Source organism: Camellia sinensis, chromosome 8, assembly GCF_055761805.1.
Source record: "Camellia sinensis isolate YWXY chromosome 8, ASM5576180v1, whole genome shotgun sequence".
Taxonomy (NCBI): domain Eukaryota; kingdom Viridiplantae; phylum Streptophyta; class Magnoliopsida; order Ericales; family Theaceae; genus Camellia; species Camellia sinensis.
The window spans coordinates 163,298,862-163,323,366 of NC_138968.1; the positions used below are offsets into that span (position 1 = coordinate 163,298,862).

Here is a 24,505-nt window from a genome sequence, read left to right on the forward strand (position 1 = left end):
GTTATTACGATTCTTAAAAAATTGAAACCGTAATTGAACTGGCAAACTTGTGGAATAGAACAAGAATCAGACCACAAAAATTGATTTAGTTAGGTTCGGTTTTATGATTTTATAAATTTTATTTAACAATAAATATAATATTTATTTTAGATTGGTAAATAAATTAATAATAACTAATTTGGTTAAATTGGTTAGAGTTTATTAATTTTGTAATGAAGATTTGTGTTCAAATCTTATGATTTGAATCAGAGTGGATTGGTTTACTGATTGCACTGATTTTTTAAACATGCCTATATTATGTATCAATAATGATTCATCTCACTAAAAATATCACCACTAATAGCACTAATGCATTAAAAAAGTAAAAAAAAAAAAATTACAATTTCAAAATCAAAACATCACATCATTAATGACGAGACCCACTACCACCTAATTAGTGGGAGCACTAATTAGTGCTCCCAAGCATTTTTCATTATGTATATACCAAGAAAGAAAGGGAAAAAAAACAATGTACCTGATTTTCATGCAAAATGTCTATTTTGTGATTCCCACGTATACCAAGAAAAAAGTGGTTATAATAATAAAAAAAGAAGAAGTAATAATATAGGTTATTTGAGACGAATTTTTTTTTTTAAAAAAAAGAAGTAAAAAGTGGTTGATTAGAGTATATCAATTTCACAATAAATATATATATATATATTTATTTTTTTTATAAAAAATGTACAGAAAAATAAATAAGTAATATGATAAAAAAATAAAAAAATAAATTACGATAAATTATACTAAACAAACTCTATATAAATAATATATATAATTTTCATACATAAACATGATTTTTTCATTTACAACAACACTAATAACTATTATCATAATTTTACAAATGTCATAAGTTATATGTAAAAATTCTGTAAAGATACCAAATTTAAAAAATAAAATAAAGTGTGACAAAAAGAATGGAAGAAAAGGTGAGCAAACACTAGAAAAGAAAAAATAAGGAAAAAGAAAAAGGAAAAACCAAAAAGCCCCACTCTCAAAAGACACACTTCATTACTTGGTATGCTCTTTCTTTTCCTCTTCATATTGACAATAATAGATCAAATTCAAAACCCTTCCCAAGTCTCCTCTTCCCTAATTCATCATCATCTCATTCATATAAAACATTCACACTCCATCATCCCATCTCAATCTCTCTCCTCTTTCTCTCTCTAAATTGATACCCTGCCCCCCCCCTCTCTCTCTTCCTCTCATCAAATTATACATACATACAGCTATAATCGAGCCAGGTAAACATGAGCAGTGGGGCTAGGGTTTCAATCCCAAACAGTGTTCGCAAGACGATCCAGAACATAAAGGAGATCATGGGCAATCACAGTGAAGATGAGATATATGCAATGCTCAAGGAATGTTCTATGGATCCCAACGAGACCGCCCAGAAGCTCCTCCATCAGGGTTCGCTCCCTTTGATTGTTTCTTTATTCGTATCTGTCTCGTTTAGCTCTATCTCTGTGTTTGTTTTGTGGGTTTGATCTTGATTTCTCGTTATAGTGGTGCGTGATCTGCGTCTGGTGGATTTAACTTTGTATTTTTTTTTTTTTTTGGGGAGGGGGGGGGGGGGGTTGGATTTGATTTGATTGGGTTTTTTTTAGTTGGGTTTTTGATTGGTTTTAATGGGTTTTCACTGATGATGTACCTTTTGTTCGTTTTTGTTTTCAGGACCATAAGTGTGTTTTAAGTTGAATATATTGGATACATGATTTAGATTCACCATCATTTTGTTGTCATGATTATTGTGTTGTGTCTTTTGGGGGTTAGTGTACTTTTACTCTCATGAATAAACTGGCAAGCACGAGTACATAAGAGCTGAAACCTTCCATAACCGCTGCAAGTGACCCTTTATTAACATGTATCGTCTGATGTAGATCTCTTTGAATTGCTGATTAAGCAGTGTTAAAAGTGGTATTCTTTTATTTCCATAATAGTCCTCTTCGCATATCACTAAATAATTATCACAAGCATTTCATTTTGACTAACCAGTAAAGCAGTGAACAACTATGTCACCTCTTGATTGTCTTTATGTGCAGGCTTGACAAGGTTTCGTGCTTTAGGATTTTGGTGGTCCATGATTTAAAGCCATGTGCTTTCTTTTACAATAGCTAATCGAAGAAGTTCATGTTACTGTGATTTTGAGGGCTTTAGTTTCAATTCAAAGTCAAGCACTTATTAGTCCTTGTATTCTTTGTTCAAACTCAGTATTAGGATGGGCATCAGACAAAAGCTGCAATTGTTATTTTTATCTTTGCTGAGAGAAGGCATTATGCAAGGGATTGTTCCAGTGTCTCTAATTCAACTCTTCTTGTTTTGTGCCTGGTTTAAATGATTTTAGTGATTGGGTCAATTACACTAGTTGATAAACAATTGACAATAATGCTTATTGTGGGTTCATTGAAGTATTATTAATTTATTACGTAGGATGCTCACCCTACAAGACTATTGTTTTCGGTTTGATGAATGCACCCTACAAGGCCCTTTTTTTGTTTGTTTGTTTGATAAATACATCTTTCAAGACCTTTTTGTGCATTGTTTAAACTTGTAACTTGTAAGTATGCTATGGCACAATTGTTAAATTTTTATGTAAACGTGCTTTATATCTAGTTATCTTTAATGGAATGAATTCTTATTGAACCTAGGATTATACGATGTAATTGATACTCCTCTTTTTTTCTTTTTTTTTTTGCTTTCTGTTTTTGGCTTGATCCTCCCATTAAAGCAATATAACAAGGGTATATTATGGTTTTACAGATACATTTCATGAGGTCAAAAAGAAACGTGACCGGAGAAAAGAGGTAAGATTGTTTTATGAGTTTCCAATATATATATATATATATATATTCCATCAGTATGTATAATTTGCAAATAGAGAAATGAGTACCAATTTTTGGACTGAGCAATGAGTGCCGATTTTTGTTGAATGACTTTAACTACAATGCTGAGTTGTGTGGGCTGTTCATGCTGTCCACTTTTGTGTGTTAAGTTGTGTTTGTTTTTATCTAACTGTTGTGAAATGTGGAATACATTTATGTCACTTGGTATTGGTGCTGGACTTGCCAATCCAGCTGAAGTATTGGTTTAAGACCATTACGATGCTAAATTAAATGCAACAAAGCTCAACAGTGGCACTAGATAACTATAACTAGTAATAGGATTTACAGCAAGTGCACACACACGAGAGATATATTACCACTATCAAGTTCTAATTCAAAAAAGACCTTTATATTCTCATGTACATGGTGACTATGCCAAGTATTTATATTCTTTACATTTTTTTGATCCATGTTTGGTGCCTTATAAATATTTTGATCTCTCTGTTTATATTATTGCAGAATTTGAGCAACAAGGATTCTGCAGAATCGAGGTGGAGACCTGGCATGCAGGGGCGAGGGAGTAGGGGTGGGCGGGGGAACTATCCACCTCGTCACACATCGAATGGTAATCCTGTTGAGAAATACCGATGCCATAATTTCCTAACCTTTTTAACATAAATGGATCATGTTGCATTGTCTTGTCCTTGATTGTTGAACCTGATTTTATGTAACAGAAAGTTACACCAAGCCCCCCTGAAGTATGGGCAGTTTTCACTTAACCCCATTAAATTGAAAGCATGATAAATCCTCCATGGTTATAAATTCTACCTTTGAGGGGCACCTTAGAATAGTTTGTTTTAAGCCAACGTAAACCATATCTCCAAACTTTTGAGGGACACCTTAGACTTGTTTGTTTTATAAATTCAACTAAGTTTTCTATAAATGTATCTTTCACATTTTTTCGTGGGTAAATTTTGCAATGATCATTTATCTTTCAACATTACCATTTAGTTTGTCAGTTATTTGTATCAAACATATATCAGCTGTTTTTTTCTTCTTCTCATATATCTCTCTTGTCAGATGCTAGTGGTGGCAGAAATTCTGCCCCTGGAAAGGAAAATGTAATCAATCAAGTTTCAGAGATGTGTGCGTCTCTGCCTTCCTCCCAGGATATGAAAAATAAAGAAGTCACTCCTGTCACAAGGTTTTCCTCTGCAATGTTTGATCAATATTTATGTTATGATCAAAGTTCATACTATGTTCTACTTAACCTTTAAAATTGTTAAGTTTATTTGTATCTGCATCAAAGTAGTATAGATTGTGTTGGTTACAGATCTTACAAGCTAAATGTTATAATATTTTGCAGCTCTCAGACTGTCTTAACCAATGGTCCTACTGCCATGGTGCCTGGGAGTACTGCTGTTGTACGTGCTGCTCATTTGTCTGTGGGAAGTTCGGCAAACCAATCAGAAGAAGGTTCTGCAGTTGACATTAGTAATTTACAGGGTCTGCCACCACTTCTGCACCCTGTTAATGCGAAGGAAAACCCCAGCATTGACTTTGGAACAGGAGACATACATGGGCAGTTCACATCCAGCTCGAGCAACAGCTCAACTGCTGGAACTCAGGCACCTTTGCCTGGAGTCTATTTCTCGGCTTCAGATCCTGTTCTGGTGCCATCTCACGATTTGCGGCTTCCTGGAGCTGTCGGTGCAATTAAACGTGAGGTGGGAAGCCAGCGAACTCCTGTTGAACAGAATTCACTTGTCACTTTGGAGGGTAAATCAACTGCTGGTCAGGACATTGCAAATCTGTTTTGGATAGACTTATTGTTATCATGTGATATAACAAAGTTTAATATGTTTTTGTCGTACTTAAATAGCAGCTTATGATTTTTGTTCTTGTTAATGACTGAAATAGCAGTTTCTGAGGTTGGGAGCTCCATCATGCAAGTAAAGATGCCAAGCAAATCCATGGGGGTTGGAAAGAATCAAGTTTCAGATTCTTCAGAACCTGTGTCTTCTATCCATGGTGGCTCTTCTGTTATTAGGCCTTTGACAAATCATAATAGTCGCTCGCAACAAGTAATTGGCCAAAAAGGTGTATCTCTTATATATTAGATACAATTTTATGTTACTGCCTCTACTGCCACAACTACTATATTGGGTATTTCTTCATGATGTTTGGAGGTGACACCACTCTTGCCCAAATTATGTGGGTTATAAGAAACTCAAGGAAAAGTAAATTTAAGGAAGCTGAAATATTTGGAAATTGGGTTGATTCCTAGAATCTTCTTCTTCTTAATTCTCTGTGACTTGAAGCTTTTAAAATTTATAACCAGTTCTGTTTAAACCACTTTTAACCCTTACACATCCCATGTCACAAGCTCGATCCTATCATTCTGTGAAGATTCAATCTAATAGTACAAACCAGAAAACTATAATTGTTACTGTTTGTGGGGTACCGTTCACAGTGCTGGAACAGCCCAAGGACAAGCCCCAAAATATTTCATTCTCAAAACTTCACCATTTTCTTGCATTTGTGAAACCCTAAAATTTCCCATATTTTACCACCCATCAGTCTTTGAAAACAAATTAAATCCGTCTTAAAGCATACTTTTGCTGCTGCCATATGTTGAGTTTGGGTCATTACTTGTGGAAGAGTGCTCCCTCCACTCATCCTATATCACTTGTATTAGTTGGAGAGCTTTGTGGTAATATATGCATAATCCAAGTCATAAAATTCAGTGGCACATTGTATCAGTGAGATGAATATAACTTTTTTTTTCTCCACAAATTGTTAGTATACTGCTCTTCTTGTGTCTTATTATCGTAAAATTTCTACAAAGCGAAGATTTTGCTGACCCTTTTAAAGCTTCGAATGAGTTGCATTTGTAGCTGAAGCTTTGAATTTACCATGAGCACATGCATGTTGAAACTTTAGGTAGTTCAACTATAGGTTTTATCCCCCCTGCATGGTAGATATTAGCTGGTTTTGGGTTTTACACTAAAGTCAGATGCATCCCTTCTGTTTATATTTGGCAACCGAAGAACAATGAGATCCATTTCCACATTCACCCTAAGGCTTCTTGATAATTAAAATATGAAATGGGAACAATATAATTGATAGGAAAATAGAATTAAATACAGTTTAAAGCAAGTAGCTTATGGTTATTATCTAAGAACATTTTATAAAATCAAGAAGTATATCGTTCACTGCTCTATTATATTTTGAATTTCATAGTCAAAGTCCACAATCGACTCACAGTTCTTCTGTTTGTTAACAGTGGGTCCAAGTAAGGAGTGGAAACCAAAGCCAACAAATGCAAATCTTGCTCAAGGATCTGGGGCAGCTACTTCATCTGAGGTTCCTACCACAGCAGAAGCCAATACCCAGTCATATCCTGTATCAAATGTCCTTGATACAAAAGAAGCCACTTCAAAACTACAGAGGAAGCTAGAGGAGTTACATATTTCAGATGATCAACATGTTATCATCCCGAATCATCTCCATGTCCCTGAAGTTGAAAAAATTGGTTTTTGTTTTGGAAGTTTTGATGCTAGTTTTGGTTTAAACACAGGCTATAACAATGGTCCTGAGAATGACAAGAACCCTACGCCACTTTCTGAAACTTCTGAGAGTGTTGAAGAAACGGAAGAACAGTCCTCAAGGTTTGCGATTTTTTTTCCTTTTCTGATTTAATATTGGATAATTTTGTTTTGCTATGATGATTGCTTTTTATTTTTATTTTTATAAATATATTTATTTAAAAATCTTTGGAGCTAAGATGAATTAGATACTCTTGACTTGTCTTACGGGATTGAAGAGACACATGAGGAAGAACTCTAAAAATTGTATGTTCTAATTAGTTTTGACTTAGGGCTTACCATGTTCAAGTTTTAGTTCTGCCTAAGACCAGGGATTTTGCTACTCTGTCATTTTCACTGGGCTGGCAAGTGTGTGAAAAGTCCCTAAAATAAAAATGATCACTGTTGATATTGTTATTACTTACGAATTACTGTTATTTGTTTATTAATAAATCTTGATACTTACGATACAGCATCAGAACTGTGAGTTGGTGATTTGGCAGTCACATGATATGCATATAAGATAGTGGAGTTAGCAGTTTCTGTGGATTTGGTCTCTTATGGCTAGTAGATGTTGAGAAGGAAATGCAGGGAATTAGTAGATGTTGCCATCCTTTTTGAAGTAGAAAATCTTTTAGCAGTCTCTCGTTGGATGGCTGCTCAAAGTGTAGTCTTGGTTGTTGATTGGTCTGAATTTAGTTTACTACAGGGGACAGATAAGAAATGAATTTTTAGGCAAGGACGTGGATTTACCATACAAATGATTCCTCGCTCTTGAATAAATGAAGCTGTGTACTTGTTGAGCCAATAAAGATGTGAATTTCTTACCTCCTGTGGTAGTGCATTCTGTAAATGAACACTGATATCTCATTATCTTGTGAACCTTTAAATTATATATCCTTAAAGTATTGCGCTTAAACATTTTTTATTCATATATCTTTGGTGTCAGCAATCAAAATGCAATGGAAACGACTGAGGAAGGAGATTATCCTGATAATCCTCAATCACCCAGACATGCACCAGAAAATTTGTCGTCCGGTGAGGGTGATGTCTCAGCCACTGTGGTCCCAGAGTATAGTGAGTCTAAGCAAGAGACTTCCTTGCCACCCGGAACCCATCAGTCTTCAATGATTCATACTTCTCCTAGCTACAGTTTTGGTTTCATGCCTCCAATGGTCGGAAGCCAATTTGCACCATTTGAAAGCTCTGAGTCTCAAGTACGTGATGCGCCTCGTCTTCCAAGCTTTGTCGTAAGTCATTGATTATCTTTTTCCTTCTGCTGTTTGTGTTCATGATGTAACATTTAATCCATCTCATTTTTATGTCGTAACTTTTTCATGGTTGATTAGTAAAATGGTAACTATTTCAATTAATGTGATGCTTTTAAAATTGAAGTTGGCTTGCGAGTGTTTTTTATATTTTTGTTTTTATTATTATTATTGTTATGTTTTTAGATTTTTGTTTTTTGGTTTACTTATAAGAGTGTTTGGCCGTAATATCTTTCTATGTATAGGTTCCGCAACCAATTGATCCAGCCAGCTATTATGCCCAATTTTATCGGTCTGGTGCTGATGGTGATGGTCGCATTTCTCCTTTCCATTCACCTGGAGTTGCAATGAAATACAACGGAAATGTTGCAGTGTTATCTCCACAGACTTCTCAGTCTGCTCAAGAGGTTTGCACGTCAAGAACTTACGACTTTTTTAGACATTGCATGAAAAGCTTGGGAGATTCTTAACAATTCTTTCAAAAAAAAAACGCATGTGGTGGAAAAGATACTCAAGAATTGTTTCTTAGCTGAATTTGTTAATATCATGATGATTTGTCTGATTGCCATGTTAAATATGCTTACAGTGTCCAAATCTAAGGACTTGTGATTGTACTGCTCTGTCTTCTGCCATATATGTAGGATAGCTTGTTTTTTGGGAAAAGAAAATCTGCACACTGTTATTGTCCATAGTCATCATGTGATACATATGTTTGCACGTCAAGAACCTACGACTTGTTTAGACATTGCATGAAAAGCTTGGGAGATTCTTAACAATTCTTTCACAGCAAAAACGCATGTGGTGGAAAAGATACTCAAGAATTGTTTCTTAGCTGAATTTGTTAATATCATGATGATTTTGTCTGATTGCCATGTTAAATATGCTTACAGTGTCCAAATCTAAGGACTTGTGATTGTACTGCTGATGTCTTCTGCCATATATGTAGGATAGCTTGTTTTTTGGGAAAAGAAAATCCGCACGCTGTTATTGTCCATAGTCATCATGTGATACATATGTTCGCTTCACAAAACACCTGTTATATATGTTTTCCTTCATTAATAATCTAAGAAAGAAAGGATCCACTTCACAAAATAGTGGGTGGAAGGCTGACTATCTACTATCTCCACCAGATGCTCTTGTAAGCTGGAGCCTTGTGCACTGGCCACAGGGTATGACCTTTTTTTATTTTTGATCTAAGATTTTGTTGAAGAGAGGTACAAGGCAGAGGCATACTTCGGATAGAACTTAATTCATTAAAATAAATGAGAACTACTAGATATTTATCGGGAAGGAACCTAGTGTTGAAAGATTGATGCCTCAATTTGTTTTCTTTTTGATAAATAATGATGGTTCTACTTTTAGGGAGTAATTGCTTATTTACTTGGCTAGTATGCTCCTTGCCATTTTGCAATCCTTCCTTTTCTATCTCTTTTAAGTCCTGTAGGTCTGAGTGTAGTGGCTACTGCTGCCAATATCCAGTTTGATTGTCGTTCTAATTATTCCTGAACCTGTTGCCCAAGATGGCATAAATAAAATTAAAATTATTCAGTCAAAGAAATAGTTGGTAATTAAGGAGTCGGAGTACTTCCCAATTCCATAGAAGGGAATCTGGTACTGATTTTTGTAAGTCTAAAATAGTGGCAAAAATGTAGTCTAACTGATCAATGTATTATTCACTGTATAAAACCTGAAGAGTCTTGCCTCTTAAACTTAAGGAGAGGTTGCCATCTCACTTGGGTTTTTAGTTTACCCATTCTTGTTTCTATTCCCAGACTTTTTGGATGATCAACTGTTTATGTGTTTATGGAATTTGATGTGGATGGGTAAAGAAGTTGCATAACGTGGCACCCTTTCTGAAATTATGTGTTATGTTTTTGATATCTTTTTCTGAGAAGTTGCTTAGGTGTATATTGGCCCAAAGTGGTTATCTATCTCTGCCTGCCATACACACCTTTTGGTTTTCTCAAGTGTGTCCTCTGATTGGAGAATGAATTTTGTTTCCTCTCAGATAATTTTCCATTGCTATCTTGTTAGTTGATAGAACATGCTTTTTGCACCCACCAAAAAGCAGGAAAACAAAAAAGATAAGAGAAAAAGAGGAGTTGATGGGAATTTTATTGTAGCCCTTTTGGGGTGCTTTTGGTGCTAGAGATGCCACTGAATCTAACACAGTGGGTGGTTGGTAACTCCGTTACCTATTGACACCATGAAACCACCTCCTTCTAGCAGTGATTCTGCTGGACTTGCTAGCACATCTCATGTGTTGGTATGTTGTCCAAACATACTGAAACATGTGACTGTAAGCAAGAAACATCTAAATGAACAACCCGAGCACTTCGTTTGCACGTATGAATGCTACTCTGGGTAGAAGTGCTAATGGCTACATTACAAATGCTAATCTTCATAGGAAAGTATATGGCTCACTTGGATGACTTTCCCTTATATTGTATCTTTACACAAAACCTCTAACAATTGCATGCATTGATTGAATATTGAACCACTGCTAACTCATATATACATATTAAAGAGACAATTTATCGTTGTGGTTGCTATTGTTTCTTCTTAAAATACAGCAACGAGAAGAAAGTGACTTGATCTAATTATATTGGATTCTATTTTGTGTTTCAGAGGTTTATATCCACTAAACTTGTAATCTTGCTACTTCCTTTCTTTATGTCTTAAACATTTATGTATGGATGTCCTTGCGCACACATCTCATGCTTACATATGTCTCATTGCAGGGTGGCAACTCCTTGGTTTTGTCCACAGCAGGTCCAACTCCTCTTGGTGCTCAGGCTGCTGGGGTCATGCAGAGCTCAATAGCTGTAGCTCAGCAACCTCTCCCCGTCTTTCGGCAACCAACCGGGATGCCTCTACCCCATTATCCTCCAAACTACATTCCTTATGGTCCCTATTTCTCGCCTTTTTACGTTCCCCCTCCAGCCCTTCATCAATTTTTAAGCAATGGTGCATTCCCCCAACAACCCCAGGCTGGCAGCGTATATCCAGCTCCACCAGGGGCAAATGCTAAATATTCAATTTCACAATACAAGGCAGGAACGAATACAGGAAACTCTACTCATGTTGGAGTGGCGAGCAGCTATGGACCATATGGCTCCTCCCCAGCTGGTTATAATCCCAGTTCCGCCTCAACAGCTGGAAACTCAACTGCCAATGAGGATCTCTCCCCACCCCAGTTCAAGGAAAACAATGTATACATGACAGGACAGCAGGTTGGTTTTTAAGTGCACTATATGATTAAGCTTATTATTTTGTTGGGCAAATTTCACTTTACCGCCTTCTTGTTTAGTTCATGTGCTGGAAATAAGTACACAACTCCTATGTGGTTTGTGGACTGAAGTGTACCGTTAGTCCCGTTAATAGCTTAATTGAAAAGACTAAAATACCCATGTACATAAGTAATCCATTGTGAACAAAGACATTTTTGTCATTTTTATAGGAGGCAAAATTTAGTTTAGAAAAATGTTTCAGATGCTCTAATGATGTGGCAGCTGTGTGGGGTCCATCTTGATGCGATGTTTTGGCTTGATTTTTTTTTTTTGTTTTTTGGGAACCTGCCAGCTCAGTAGAGCTCTGTTTAGAACTCTACTATTAGAGCTCTAGATCGTCACTGGTTAGTTTAACCCTTTATGCTTTTACTTCATGTGCACAACCCCCATATGTCTTGGCACCTTTTTAACTTGGACTAATTGTTTGTTGGTGCACTTCAGTCCACATACCACAAGGGGTTATGGGCTTATTTCTAAATGAGTTAAACTGCTTATGGAGTAAACCACAAGGGTGTAAATGAAGTTTGCCTTAGTTTGTTTTGATATTGAAAATTAGGGTTGTTTAAGGGTTTTTCAGAATTTTGACTGACTAGTGTTTTGAGTTTCACTTTGGTGGATGATAAAATAAAGCCATAGATTAACAGTCAAAGGCTCCATATATCTGTTTGGCAGTGTAATATTAGATGTTGTTCCTGTTATATTGTATATTTTATTGTTTTGATCTCTATTGTACATTTTATTTTGTTGTCTAGTTGATTTGATTTTGGTTTTGCGTGGCAAACAGTTGGATGCTTTTTTCTTGCACAAATCCAACATTACATATTTTATTGTTTGGTCAGTCATATATGGAGTGTAGGAACTGGAAACCATGGGTCAGATTTTGCTATTCTTTCTTTTTTTCTTTTCGTTCTTTTTATGTACATATGTAACTATATTTTAATTTCCCCCCTTCAAATTTGAGAACTAAAAAGAGGATACAAGTAAATGTTTTTTTTTAAATTATTTATTTTATGGCAGAGTGAGGGTTCAACAGTATGGATAACTGCACCAGGCCGAGAAATTTCAGGCTTACAGGCTAGTTCATTCTACAACATTCCTCCTCAGGGTCAAGTGGCTTTCGCCCCAACGCAGGCTGGGCATGGCACCTTTGCCGGTATATATCACCCCGCTCAAGCAGTTTCAGCAACATCGGTTCACCCTCTTCTACAGCAGTCTCAGCAGACCATGGCTGCAGCTGCTGATATTGTAGGACCCACAGCTAGTGTATATCAGCAGCCTCAGCATGCACAAATTAACTGGCCAAATAACTATTGAAGGAGGAGCTATTTTTCTTTTTTGTAAACCAGCAAAGCAAGAATTGCAAAAAAGCCCAGTATTGACATTATTTTGGGGATTCCAACAAGTTTGAGAAATGGAGGAAAAAACGTTGACTAGGTACAAGATCGGCCAGAATTGAGTGTGTAAATCTATAGAAGAATGCTGGGAAAAATTGGTCAATAATATATCTTCTGATTGCTTGGGTGGAACATAAAAAGGTCAACCATTTTAAGTTAGTTGAGGTCGGCATGTCCAGATAATTCCCTTTCTTGCTGCTGGTATGTGGTGTTACAATTTTTCCCTTCATTTTGGTAAGCCTTTTTCATAATTCCCAACTTTATTAGAGTTAATTGCGAGCATTGAGAAACTTTCCTCTTTATTTTTCTTTTCCTGCTTTTCTTTTTCTTTCCCTCTTTATTTGAGATTTTTATAGGACTATTGGAAGGTAAGATTAGGTTTTTAGGGGATTTTCCCATTCCTGTTTTGTTTAGTCTTTCGCTGTCTTACCTGTAAAGTGATTTGTGATAGCAGCAAGAGAGGATGTACTTAAAACTGTTGTAATTGGTTTTGGTATAAGCAAAAGCACCGATTAAATTGTTCTGGTTCACACTGGTACCTAATAATTTATGGGATTATTTGGGAATGCGAATGCATATTTGGGAATTGAGGGTTTTTATTTGACTTGCAAAATTTGGACCTTGTTATTACGCTTGTATGGTAAACCTAGAGATCATAATTTCTATCCTATTAACCTAGTCTTTTTAGTTGTTTGAGCTGCAGCATATGAGTTAAGGTTATGTTTGGATTTAGGAATTATAGAGAATGAACGAAAATCTCATTATCAATATCAGAAATTCTGTTATTACTAGTAATAAATTACTGTAAATGTTTCTCAAGTGTTTGGAATAACATTTTCTATTATTCCAATTCAGTCGCAAACTTGAGCAAGTAATAAGGAAATATCATGGGGAGTGTGGGATTCAATTTATTGTTTGGTTTGAGAAAGTAATTTTAGTTTGAGCCACGACTTTGTTAGTACATCGATACTATTGATTAATTACCCTTAAGTTCAGTTTGGATGACAAAAATCAAATAACTCATTTTGCATAGTTTGGAAGTATGTTCTTGGTGGCCTGATTTTGTGGGTCGGGTCTGAAATTTTTTATTTGAACCAAATAACTCATTTCTTTTGGAATTACAAATCTCTCTTTCACTCAGTACACTACAAAAAATAAATAAAAATAAAAAAAAAAATTTGAGACAATAATTCAGCTCAATCAATAAACCTAATCATTCATCCAAAACTAAGCTTATAAAATCATTACCAGCTACAATCGAACCAATTGATTGACATAATTGTTAGTTGACAAGTGGGGCCATGGAATGGAAATTTATAGATTCTTCTTGAAGGGAGAAGTTATTCGCAGTCGTGCGTGGATTTCAGCTATTGATTGGTGTCACAATTCCACATTTATTAATTGTGACGTGTGACGTATAATTTTCATTTTCGAAAGGTGCTTTGTCTCTCCTCATGCGAACCTTTCTCATCATCGGTTTTCTATCATATGTCATCACATTTATTATAAATACTTGCAAATCCAGGACCATCTGGTCCCAATTATTTCACGCAAGATTCAACAAATATGATGATGCTTTTATATAGATTAAGATTTGAAGCTTCTCTTCCCTTATTTAATTCGTAAAAACTATCTTCTTTGTCTTTCAAATAAAAAACGATATGTTCTTTTTCTATGAAGAAATTAATAAAGGTAAATTACACTTACATCTCCCTGAGGTTTGGGTTTAATACATATTACTCCCTGACGTTTGAAAAATTACACTAGCTCCCCTATCATTGTAATTATTTAGACGGAATAAAGACGTTAAACTCATGCACTCTCTTTTTTTTTTTTTTTTGCTTTGCTTCACTTTTTCTTTATTTTCTCCCATTTCTTTTACTTTTTTTTAATATAATTTTCTCTGTTTTTTTATTAATAGTTGTTATCTTTTATATAAGCAGAGGAGTTTGTGAAATGATACTATTAATTACAGGGGTGAGAATGTAATTTTCCAAACGTTAGGAGATAGATAGTAATTGAACCAAATCTCAAGGGGTGTCAATATAATTTACCCAATTAATAATGAACTACACCACAAGAAGATATTATCCTTTATTTTAGTGGTGCTTTTTTTAGTAATTTGGTTAATGTCTTTAAATCATAAGAAGAATTCTAAATTATTAAAGTCAATTGTACTTTTTATATGTTTTCGTTCAAGAATAAAGTGAGACGTGATAAACTATTTATTCACAGGAGGAAATTGGACATTGTACGATACAATTCTTATCTTGAAGTAAGTTATCTTATCTTGAGAGAAAAATCTGAACAGATTATCTCAACATAATAAAAATGTCTCAATAAATTATTGTGGTTTATAAAACGTGAACGAGAAGCGAATAATCTTGTCAAGGAAATAATAGATGGAATTTGAGAGAGAGATAGACCTTTTAGAGTCTATAGAACAAAATATTAATGTAAAAAATAAGATAATGAGAGATTAATAATTAGATAATCAAATTATATTTATCCTAAAAAACATAAATAATTTATTAAGGGTAAATTATAAATACACTCATGAGATTTGCTTAAAGTATAGATTATTCTCTGTGATTTAAAAAATTACAAATACCCCATTGTTAGAATTTTTTATTTAACAGAATTAACTAAAAAAATGAAATTTATAATTGTTCTCCTATACAATAATAAAATTATTTAAACCATTAATTGAAATATATTTCTAATATCATTAAAAATTGTTAATTGACTTGATGGTTTATTAATAAAATAGACGATTTGTTATGACATTAAAAATATTAGGGGTGAAATGTAATTTTTAAAACCACATGGAACGATTCGTATTTTAATCAAATATTAGGAGGTGTGTTTGTAATTTACCCATTTAGTTATTAAAATCATAAAAATGAGAGAATAAATATAATTAGAGCAATTCTTAATTGTACAAGTGCATATCATATGGACTTGAGTAAGTTCTCACAAGTATATGTAAATTATCTTATAAAATCGCATAAGTTTTTAAAAATATATGCAAGTTAATCTATAAAAATTTGAGAAATCACAACTTATATATATTTGTGAGAATTTATACAATTTTGTAAGATAACTTATATGCATATATATATGAAAACTTACGTAAATATATATAATATGCACCTTACACACTAAAACACTTTCCACATAATAATATGATTTTAAAAATATATAAGAGAAAAGATTTGTGCCTCGAAAAATTTGTGCCCCGAATGCCCCGAGAGAGAGAGAGAGGAGGCTCACAGCCGGCCGCCTCCTGCCTCTGCTTCGCCGCCTCCTCCGGCCGTCGCCTCTGCCCGATCGTCGAGCCCCGCCTCCGCCGTCGCCCTCCGCCGGCCGTCGCCTCTGTTCGATCGTCGCAGGCCCGCCTCCATCGCCGCCTCAGCCTCTGCTTCGCCGCCTTCGCCCACCCCCTGCCTCTTCCCCCTGCATTTTGCCCCCTGCATCTGCCTCCATCCCCCCGCCCCCACCTCCTTCCCCCGCCTCTGCCTCCCATCTCTTTCTTTTTCTCTCCTTCTTTCTTTCGTCTTCTTTTGAACTTCTGATTGCAAAAACAAAAAAAAAACGACGAAACGGCATCGTTTCGGGGCATTCGAGGGAGCTCGATTTGGGCTCTTAATCGCGGTTGAATATATAATTATTCATATCCAATCAATTAAATTATTATTATTATTATTTTATTTTATTTTATTTTTGTAAAAATCCAAAAGGGAAATTCTAATATAAAAATTAGGGGTTAGCTTCCCACTAGTCCGACGGACTAAAGGGTACTGTTAGTTCCGTAGAGGCCATCACGGATTCCATTTAGATAATCTGAACCATTCAATGTGTAAAATTCATCGACTACTATATGCTTGTAAAAAATGATTTTGATTAGATATTGATAACTATGTGATTAAATCAATTTTATATTAAAAAATGGGTGGTGAAAAAATAAACTGTTGACAGAAATATGATCTAATGAGATGTTATTAATATCCGATCCATATGAGTTTTTACAAGCATATAGTATTTGACCAATTTTACACATTGAACAGTTTGTATTATCAAAACGAAATTTATGATAGGTCTCTACAGATCTAACAATACCCTCAAACCCAATCACGAATTGAAGAAAAGGTCAGCCCTAAGAATTAAACTGTTTGAACCAAAACAATAAATCCACCACAAAGGACTTAAAAGAAGTTGGCCTGTTTATAGTATATTTTTGATATTTTTGTGCATACAGATAGAGAGGAAGGACATAAAAGAAGTTGGTCTGTTTATAGTATATTTTTGATATTTTTGTGCATAGAGAGAGAGAGAGAGAGAGAGAGAGAGAGAGGGGAGATGGGGGAGGAGGAGGTAGTGATGGAGAAAGAGGAGGAAATATGGAATCAGAAGAAGCAAACCCTAATTGAGGAAGTGTCCGAGAAGCTCATCAATGGCGATCTCGATTCCAAGATTCAAGCCGCCAGAGACATCCGGAAGTTAGTCAGGAAGTCCTCCGTCAAGACTCGCTCCAAGTTCGCCGCCGCCGGAGTCATACAACCCCTCGTTTCCATGCTCTTCTCTCCCACCTTCGAACCTCGCCAAGCTTCTCTCCTCGCCCTCCTCAATCTCGCCGTCAGAAATGAACGGTCTGTCTCAATCTCTCTCTCTCTCTCTCTCTCTCTCTCTATGTATTCTGTTTGGATGCCGCGAAAACGGAGGAAAAAGAAACTAATTGATTGCTTAAATCTTAGAATTTGGTTTCTCAGTAATTTGGTTTCCTTTCTTGTTAGTATCATCTATAATATAAGTAAATTGATTTTTAATTAAATGTTATTCCTCTTTTCATTCTTAAATTTATTTTCTTAGGATTGTATAGATCATCTTTTTTACAATTTTAAATTTAAATTGTTTTCCCTAATGACTTCATTTTCTCAGTTATTATTAAAGGATGTATTTTTGTGCTTTTAAATGATGGAGAACTAATAAATTGGCTAATTCCATGCATATGGATCATTTGAAGCTTTGGTTCAAATATGAGGTATTTTTTTGAGGCCAAGCTGGGCCATAAAAATAAAATTTTGTTTAATTTTCACTATTATCATTAAAAAAAAAAAATAGTAATCTATTTCATAACTCCACCTTCTTGTGTGTGTTTCTTGGTACACTTCTTACCTTTATTTTCAATGGATGACAAAACATGTATGATTAAGCGTACATACCTGAATAGAATATTTTCCCCTGAATGGAAATTTTGGAAAGAGAACTAAAGTAATGAGTTGTGGAACTACTCAAAATATTAATCAAACTTTGTTGTCAAGTGGTTGTGTAGGTTTACTTGTGAAAAGGAGAAGTATTGGAGAAGGGTGGTGTATTGTAAATATTTGTGGAAATCTATTAGAAGTGAGTGGGATTCCTTTTATGGCCACTTTCAGTTTAGGGTAGGGAATGGGGAGCAGGTGAAGTTTTTGGAGCTGCTGATGGTGTGGGGATGAAATGTTGGAGGAAGCTTTTCCAAATGTTGCCCCGTATCTCTTTTATTTTTTTGAATTTTATTTTTATTTTTTTTTGTTGACATTCTTGTGGGTTTTAAGGGGTCTTTCTTTTCTTGAAAAGGGGTTTGGAGTACAAAAGCCCTGTCTAAGTTGACTTTCTTGTTTGGTACGCTACACATAGAAAGATGCTCACTATGGTAACTAGATTAAAAGGAGGCAAGCATGTTAATTGGTGTTGCATGTGTATGCATGACGAGGAATCTGTGTCTCATCTTGTCATCCAGGGCAAGGTAGTGTGGGAGTTGTAGTCTTTGATCCTTGTTATGTTTGGTGTACCTTGGGGGTTCTCTGGGAAGGTGGGGTAGCTTCTTTATTCTTGGAGGGTGCTCATGTGGGGAGGAGGAGGAAGCCTTGGTATTTGGTCCTATTGGTGTTAATGTGGATAGTTTGGGGCAAGAACAATAGTACTTTTGTTGGCAAAAAAGATTCTATTTTGAGAATTAAGAGTCAATTATTATAATTTTTGTATAGTTGGTTTTTTGGGGATGGTTAATCTGTCTTTGAACCAAGTTTTGGATTTTGTAGAGGCCTATGAATGGGATTTTGATGTATAGATGTTATAGATATTTTTTGTGTACATGTAGGCTACTGCCTCCTTTTGAATATAATTTTATACTCATCAAAAAAAGAATTGGCACAATGACAAAGAAAGAGGGAATATAAATAAAGGACAGCATTGAAGCTTCACCCTTGGAAATACTTCCATATTTACCTGATGTGCCAGTTCAGGACCTGGGAAGTCTGGCATTATGGCATGACTCTAATATCTTGGTTAGGAAGGTTTTCTCAAAATGTCACTCTATCACATCATGATACTTCCTTTTTTTTTACCTGAAGGGAAAAAAAGAGAAAACTCAGAAAAAGTTTAACAGAGTAGAAAAAAGAATTTAAGAAATGGTTTTCAAATTTAGGGAAGGCAAAAACATATTACACTGTATTTGCATGAACCATCAATAAGCAGGTAATAGTTGTTCTTGTTAAGCTTAGGATAATTTTAAAGAAAGGATGATTTTATTCTTGTTCTTGTGAAATTGTTTTGTGAATCTGATCCCTCTTGTGATGGTACTGTTGAAGGGAAGATAAAATGGAGATAAATAAACCCTCCTCCCCTCTCTCCATCCCTGTCCTTGAATGTCTTGTAATATACTTGTGGTGGAAGATACATGGAAGGCTTTTCTCGACTCCATTTGAAATGTCATGCCCACCATGTTCCCTGGTGACAAGTAATTATGATCATCTCCATCAGCTCCAGTTTCTTTGCTTGTCAACTATCTGTTAATGTGACTTGTGGCAGCTATCTCCAACAACCACTATTAGCGAGTCAAAAACTGTTCTTTGGTATTCGTTTCTCTTAACCAAATGATGTTGGGACTCTGTTTTCTTTTTATTAATGTTAATTTATTTTAATGTTGTATTTCTATGTGAGCTTATCAATTTAAGAGGTAGGCATTGGTTCAACTTAACTTCCATTTCTTGTCCTCTTTTACATCATCAGAGCTACGAATTAGTTCAACAGAGGGTACACTATCATTACCCGTGTTCTAATTGGATATTGTTTGCAGTCTGCTTGATGTTTTAGTGTTGCCCACATCATTTTTTGCCTTTTTTGTTGACCTACTTTTCTATCTATAGCTGATGGATCTAATTCAGTCCTTTTTATTCATTTGTTATCTATCAGAAACAAAATCAGGATAGTAACATCCGGTGCCATCCCCCCTCTTGTTGAGCTCCTCAAGTTCCAGAATAGCAGTTTAAGAGAACTAGCAACTGCCGCAATTTTAACACTCTCAGCTGCCGAACCTAATAAGCCAACAATAGCAGCTTCCGGAGCCGCACCGCTTCTTGTTCAGATCCTCAGTTCAGGAACCATTCAAGGAAAAGTCGATGCTGTCACAGCCCTCCACAACCTCTCCACAGGTTCAGAAAACCCCACTCTGATCCTCGATGCTAGTGCAGTCTCTCCTCTCATCAACCTCCTTAAAGAATGCAAGAAATATTCCAAGTTTGCTGAGAAAACCACAGCCCTACTCGAAATACTTTCAAAAACTGAAGAGGGTCGGTTAGCAATATCAAGTTCAGAAGGTGGGATTTTAACTCTAGTAGAGACGGTTGAAGATGGATCTCTTGTGAGCATGGAACATGCGGTCGGAGCTTTACTGACTCTATGCCAAAGCTGTCGAAGCAAATATCGGGAACTCATTCTTAAAGAAGGTGCGATACCAGGTCTTTTACGATTAACCGTGGAGGGTACACCTGAATCTCAGGAGAGAGCTCGGATGCTTTTGGACTTGCTTAGGGACTCGCATCCAGAAAACAGATTGACTTCCTCTGTTTTGGAAAGAATTGTTTACGACATTGCTACCCGGGTTGATGGATCAGATAAAGCCGCTGAAACTGCCAAGCGGTTACTGCAAGACATGGTTCACCGAAGTATGGAGCTTAGCTTGAGCCGGATCCAGCAGAGGGCTCAATCTTGTACACCATCTGATATTCCATCTACATGAGGGAGAATCTTTCCCTGAATAGAGTGCAACTATACATGAATCCTGGTCTAGGAGCTTTTAATCTAAACCTAAACTGTGTTTGGCCAGTCTGCTCAATCATAATCGCTAATGCTAAAGTAGATGTTAAAGGAGGGTACGTCTGTGGCTCTTGTGAGGTGATTTTCTTGCCCTCATTGGGCACTGTATATCTTGAATTTTGGAGATCAATGTGTAAAAATTTGGGTTATTTTAGAGTTTATGCTGATTTTAGTTGGTAGGGGATAACAGCAGAACTAATCAAGTTTGTGATAAAGCCTATTCGGCTATCCCCACCCCCCTATTGATAGCCCGTTGGTCTGTCATTATTCATCAATATGTGATTGTTTTTGAGAATACGGAAAACAATTTTGAAATGTTTTAAAAAAATAGATTTTTTAGAAAATATTCTGGAAAACAATTTTAACAAACTCGAGTATGGCAATTTTAAAATTCTGATTGTGGTTCACACTGCAGATCCAATCGAACCCATCAATTTCTGAGATTTAATTACTTTTAGTTTCATTTCTGCCACCCATCTGTCCTCCCCGTGTTGCCCTCCGAAGATTTATCTACTTGCTTTTAGAGAGACAAAAAAGAAAGGGAGCGATATATATCATGAGCTCACTGTTCGTTCTGTGTATTGTTAGAATTGTTTGATTTGTGCTTGGATTGGTTGCTTAAACTATCAATAAATTATAATAATTGAATTTAATTAGTGATGTTTTTTAATAGTATCAGGCAAAAGAATCGTTAATTATTATAAGACCTAAGCCTACTTATTAGGACTTACTCGTAAGTCTTGAATTGAATTGCTTAACAATTGTGTTGGGGCTTAAGGGTTTTTGGGAGGCTCTTTAGGGTTCGGAAATGTTGGATCGGAATCCACTATTTCGAATCTGAAGTTTCCGGCCAGAAAACCTCGGCCAAAATGCTCTTCAAATTATTGGTAACCTCTGTTTCACAATTTTACTAGTTGGGGTTTTGATTTTCAAGATTACCGCCGCAACCTACGAGCCTGAGGATCCATTGTTTTATCCTTCAACTGGAGAGGACTTTATAGCTTCAAATCAGACTATATTTGCTAATTTCATAAATATTACCAATGTTGATAATGGCGAGGAGGAGCCTAAAAACCCTAATCTTGAATGTGAGGGTTAGTTCAATAAACCCATTGATTGTACTGACCAGGATGAGTTTTATGTGATGATGAAGACTGCAATAGAACACTTAAAAGGATATATATTTTTACCGTTTTGGTAAACCTGTTCACGGATACAATGAAAGTTCTTGCCACATGGCGTGGCGGTTTAGTCCCAAGGAAGGAAAGACTGCTGCAATTTATAAAGATTACCGGAGTTTCTTGATTTCTCAGTCTAAGAATTGCACTCCTAGTGTTGTTCGAATTTGCACTCTTAGTGTTGTTCAAAATGGAGACTACCATTCTGGAGGGAATGCGAGGAAGAAGAATGAGAAACTAGAGTTTGAGAAGAAACCCGAGAAGCAAGAATTGCAGCCTGTTTCTCTGCCTGCATTTGGGGAAACTATAAATGATTCTCTGCCTGTGGTTGAATCAGAGGGTCCGTTTAGCTGGGGTTGATACTTGGTTTAAGTTGGAGGTGGTGATAGGTGCAAGAGCATGAATCAAACACTGGTTATGGATATGAGTATTTGTTTGTCTTCAATTTACACTATATCACATCAAGCTGAAGATGGGAAAGATTTCAGGTTTTACTTTGATTTTGAGCACTTGAAAGAGTCTTCTGTGTTGGACCAAGCTCAATTTTGGTCTAATTGGAGAAAATGGCACCGGAAAGATGGATTGAGCCTCCATCTTGTGGAGGATTTTAGGATCACTCCCATGAAGCTATATGCTTTGATTATGAGGAAGTTTGGTACCATGAAGCCCAATAATTACTGGTATACGGGGTGTGAAGGAGAGACGGAGTCAGTTGTGCAACGACCTTGGCATATGGTATGGGAGTCTAAGCCGTTGATGAACATAGTATCTACAATTTCATCAAGGTTGAATTGGGATTTTGACTCCATTCACATTGTGAGAGGAGACAAGGCGAGGAACAAGGAGCTTTGGCCTAATCTTGAGGTAGATACCTCGCCCGAATCTCTTCTCTCGACCTTGCAGGATAAAATTGTGGATGGAAGGAACTCATACATTTCCACAGATGAACCAGACACATCTTTCTTTGACCCTTTGAAAGACAAGTATTCGACTCATTTTCTTGATGAATATAAAGATTTATGGGATGAGAATAGTGAATGGCACACAGAAACTACAAAACTTAATGTTGGGTGTCGAGTTGAATTTGATGGTTACATGGGGATTTCTGCTGATACGAAAGTCTTATTGAGGGGAAAAAAGCAGATTGAGACTTTCAATGATCTCACTGGCGACTGCAAGGACGGTATAAACACCTGCAGCTCAGCCTGCTCGCTAATCCATAAACTTGAGACTTGAAACATTCTTGTTGCGACATTTGGGAATCACCACGTGTATTAGGTGTGCTCTTTTGAAAATTTTGGTCTTAATTTGTAGCTTGAATTTTAATTAGCATTCCCACGTGTCTTGTAATTCTAGAGAAACTACCCTCAATGTTCTATTGCTTTGGTCTTCTATTGGAACACTTGGAAGTTATAGTTTTACTCTCATGTAAATCAGGATGGAGTTTGTTCTAATATTACTTGTACGGGGAGGAAATAATTCTCCTCGTATAATCCTGTTGACCAAGTCCACGCTCCTCCGTACGACGTCGCTTTGTCACCTGAAAACACAAACGTGAGCTAGCCGGCGGGTGTGTGTCGGAAACCTCTCCGATGCCTAAGTCAGAAAACTTGACAAATAGACAAAGCTCTAAGTTCTCAGAAAGATTGTGTCCAATTACCTCCTCCAAGGTGATGCTTGTAGGCTTTTATAAGTTTCCCGTGGCACAATCCTGGTAGGACTTGTATTTCTCCATGCAGAGTCCTCCTAGGATTCATACTCCTAAGGATAATGCTTATCCTTTTACACCCTCCCCCACTGCTTAAACCAAGTGGGATGGTTTTCTCCATGGCCGAACTACCACATGACCGAAATAACACTGGCTATGCTGAGCCACATAGGAGGCCGAACTATCCTTAGCTCGGTCTTCTCTACTAACTCATTACTTCGGCTGCCCTTGTTCAACCTTGGTGCGTTTAGATCAAACTTCCAAGTAGCAAGTTCTGACTGACCTAGCCAGAGTACGTCATGACCGGACTAACTCCGAAGCCGGTCTTCCCAGAACATATTGCGACCGGACTAACTTTGCGACCGGCCTAACTCCGAGTTGCCTCTGGACCGGAGTAGCTTTACTCCTCCTTGGGCCGAAGCAACTATCTTTTCTTGAGCCGGAATACACTCACCTCCTTGGGCCGAAGTAACATTGTCTCCCCAAGGCCGGAGTAACCTTGCCTTCTAGGCCGGAGTATTCAGTACGGCCTTTTTACCTAGTCCTCTACGCTTTGGGCCTCGAAACCCAACTCGAAGCTCGGCCCAATTTTTCCCAAAAATTACCCTCTCAATTGCCCCTTAATTCCATCTGTGCAACATGATTGGGATTACCAGCCTTCTGGCCGAGCTAGAGTTTGTTACCCTTTTTCAGCCGAGCTAAAAATCCTTTAGCCTTTCCAGCCGAGCTAAGTTTACCTTGGGTATCACTATATCCGGTCAAAACGTCTCTTCAATCACAGTGACTGTAACGCTTCCCATTCCAGTGACACGTGGCAAACTCTGATAAGCTGTGGCCAACTGTCACGCCGCCCTGCAAAAATTTCGTACAGTTCCCGCCCCTTTTTGCCGCTTCTTTCTCTCTCCTTTTCCACAAAAGAACCATTCTACCTTTGAATCATTCACTTACATTCTTCAAATCCTTCGTCTTCTCTCTGTGTGCTCTAACTGTTCTTGAAAAGGCTGTGGTTTTGCTGCCATTCTTCCTCCCTCGCCTTTGTTTCCCTCTGGTAAGTTTGAAAAAACTTGTTTTTGCTTTCTTCTT

At 36.6% G+C, this 24,505-nt stretch overlaps 2 protein-coding genes and 1 pseudogene across 13 annotated transcripts; all 3 read left to right on the forward strand.

Moving 5' to 3' along the window:
- Nucleotides 1–975: 975 nt before the first annotated feature.
- LOC114319060 (uncharacterized) lies at nucleotides 976–12,930 on the forward strand. 12 transcript variants are annotated; one of them, XM_028266038.2, is made up of 11 exons: nucleotides 976–1,449; nucleotides 2,800–2,843; nucleotides 3,381–3,486; nucleotides 3,942–4,065; nucleotides 4,228–4,655; nucleotides 4,782–4,961; nucleotides 6,148–6,532; nucleotides 7,398–7,698; nucleotides 7,962–8,123; nucleotides 10,458–10,949; nucleotides 12,024–12,930. In XM_028266038.2, exons 1-11 carry the CDS (start codon nucleotides 1,290–1,292, stop codon nucleotides 12,318–12,320), a joined length of 2,679 nt encoding a protein of 892 aa, XP_028121839.2. In that variant the 5' UTR covers nucleotides 976–1,289; the 3' UTR covers nucleotides 12,321–12,930. The 12 variants fall into 12 exon arrangements, with proteins under 12 accessions (XP_028121839.2, XP_028121843.2, XP_028121840.2 ...); XM_028266042.2 differs by having other exon boundaries at nucleotides 7,398–7,665; XM_028266039.2 differs by having other exon boundaries at nucleotides 4,785–4,961.
- Nucleotides 12,931–16,552: 3,622 nt separating this feature from the next.
- LOC114319062 (U-box domain-containing protein 45) lies at nucleotides 16,553–20,690 on the forward strand. Its single transcript, XM_028266043.2, has 2 exons — nucleotides 16,553–17,049; nucleotides 19,634–20,690. Exons 1-2 carry the CDS (start codon nucleotides 16,760–16,762, stop codon nucleotides 20,457–20,459), a joined length of 1,116 nt encoding a protein of 371 aa, XP_028121844.2. The 5' UTR covers nucleotides 16,553–16,759; the 3' UTR covers nucleotides 20,460–20,690.
- On the forward strand, nucleotides 20,495–23,164 carry LOC114319101 (uncharacterized; annotated as a pseudogene).
- Nucleotides 23,165–24,505: the final 1,341 nt, after the last annotated feature.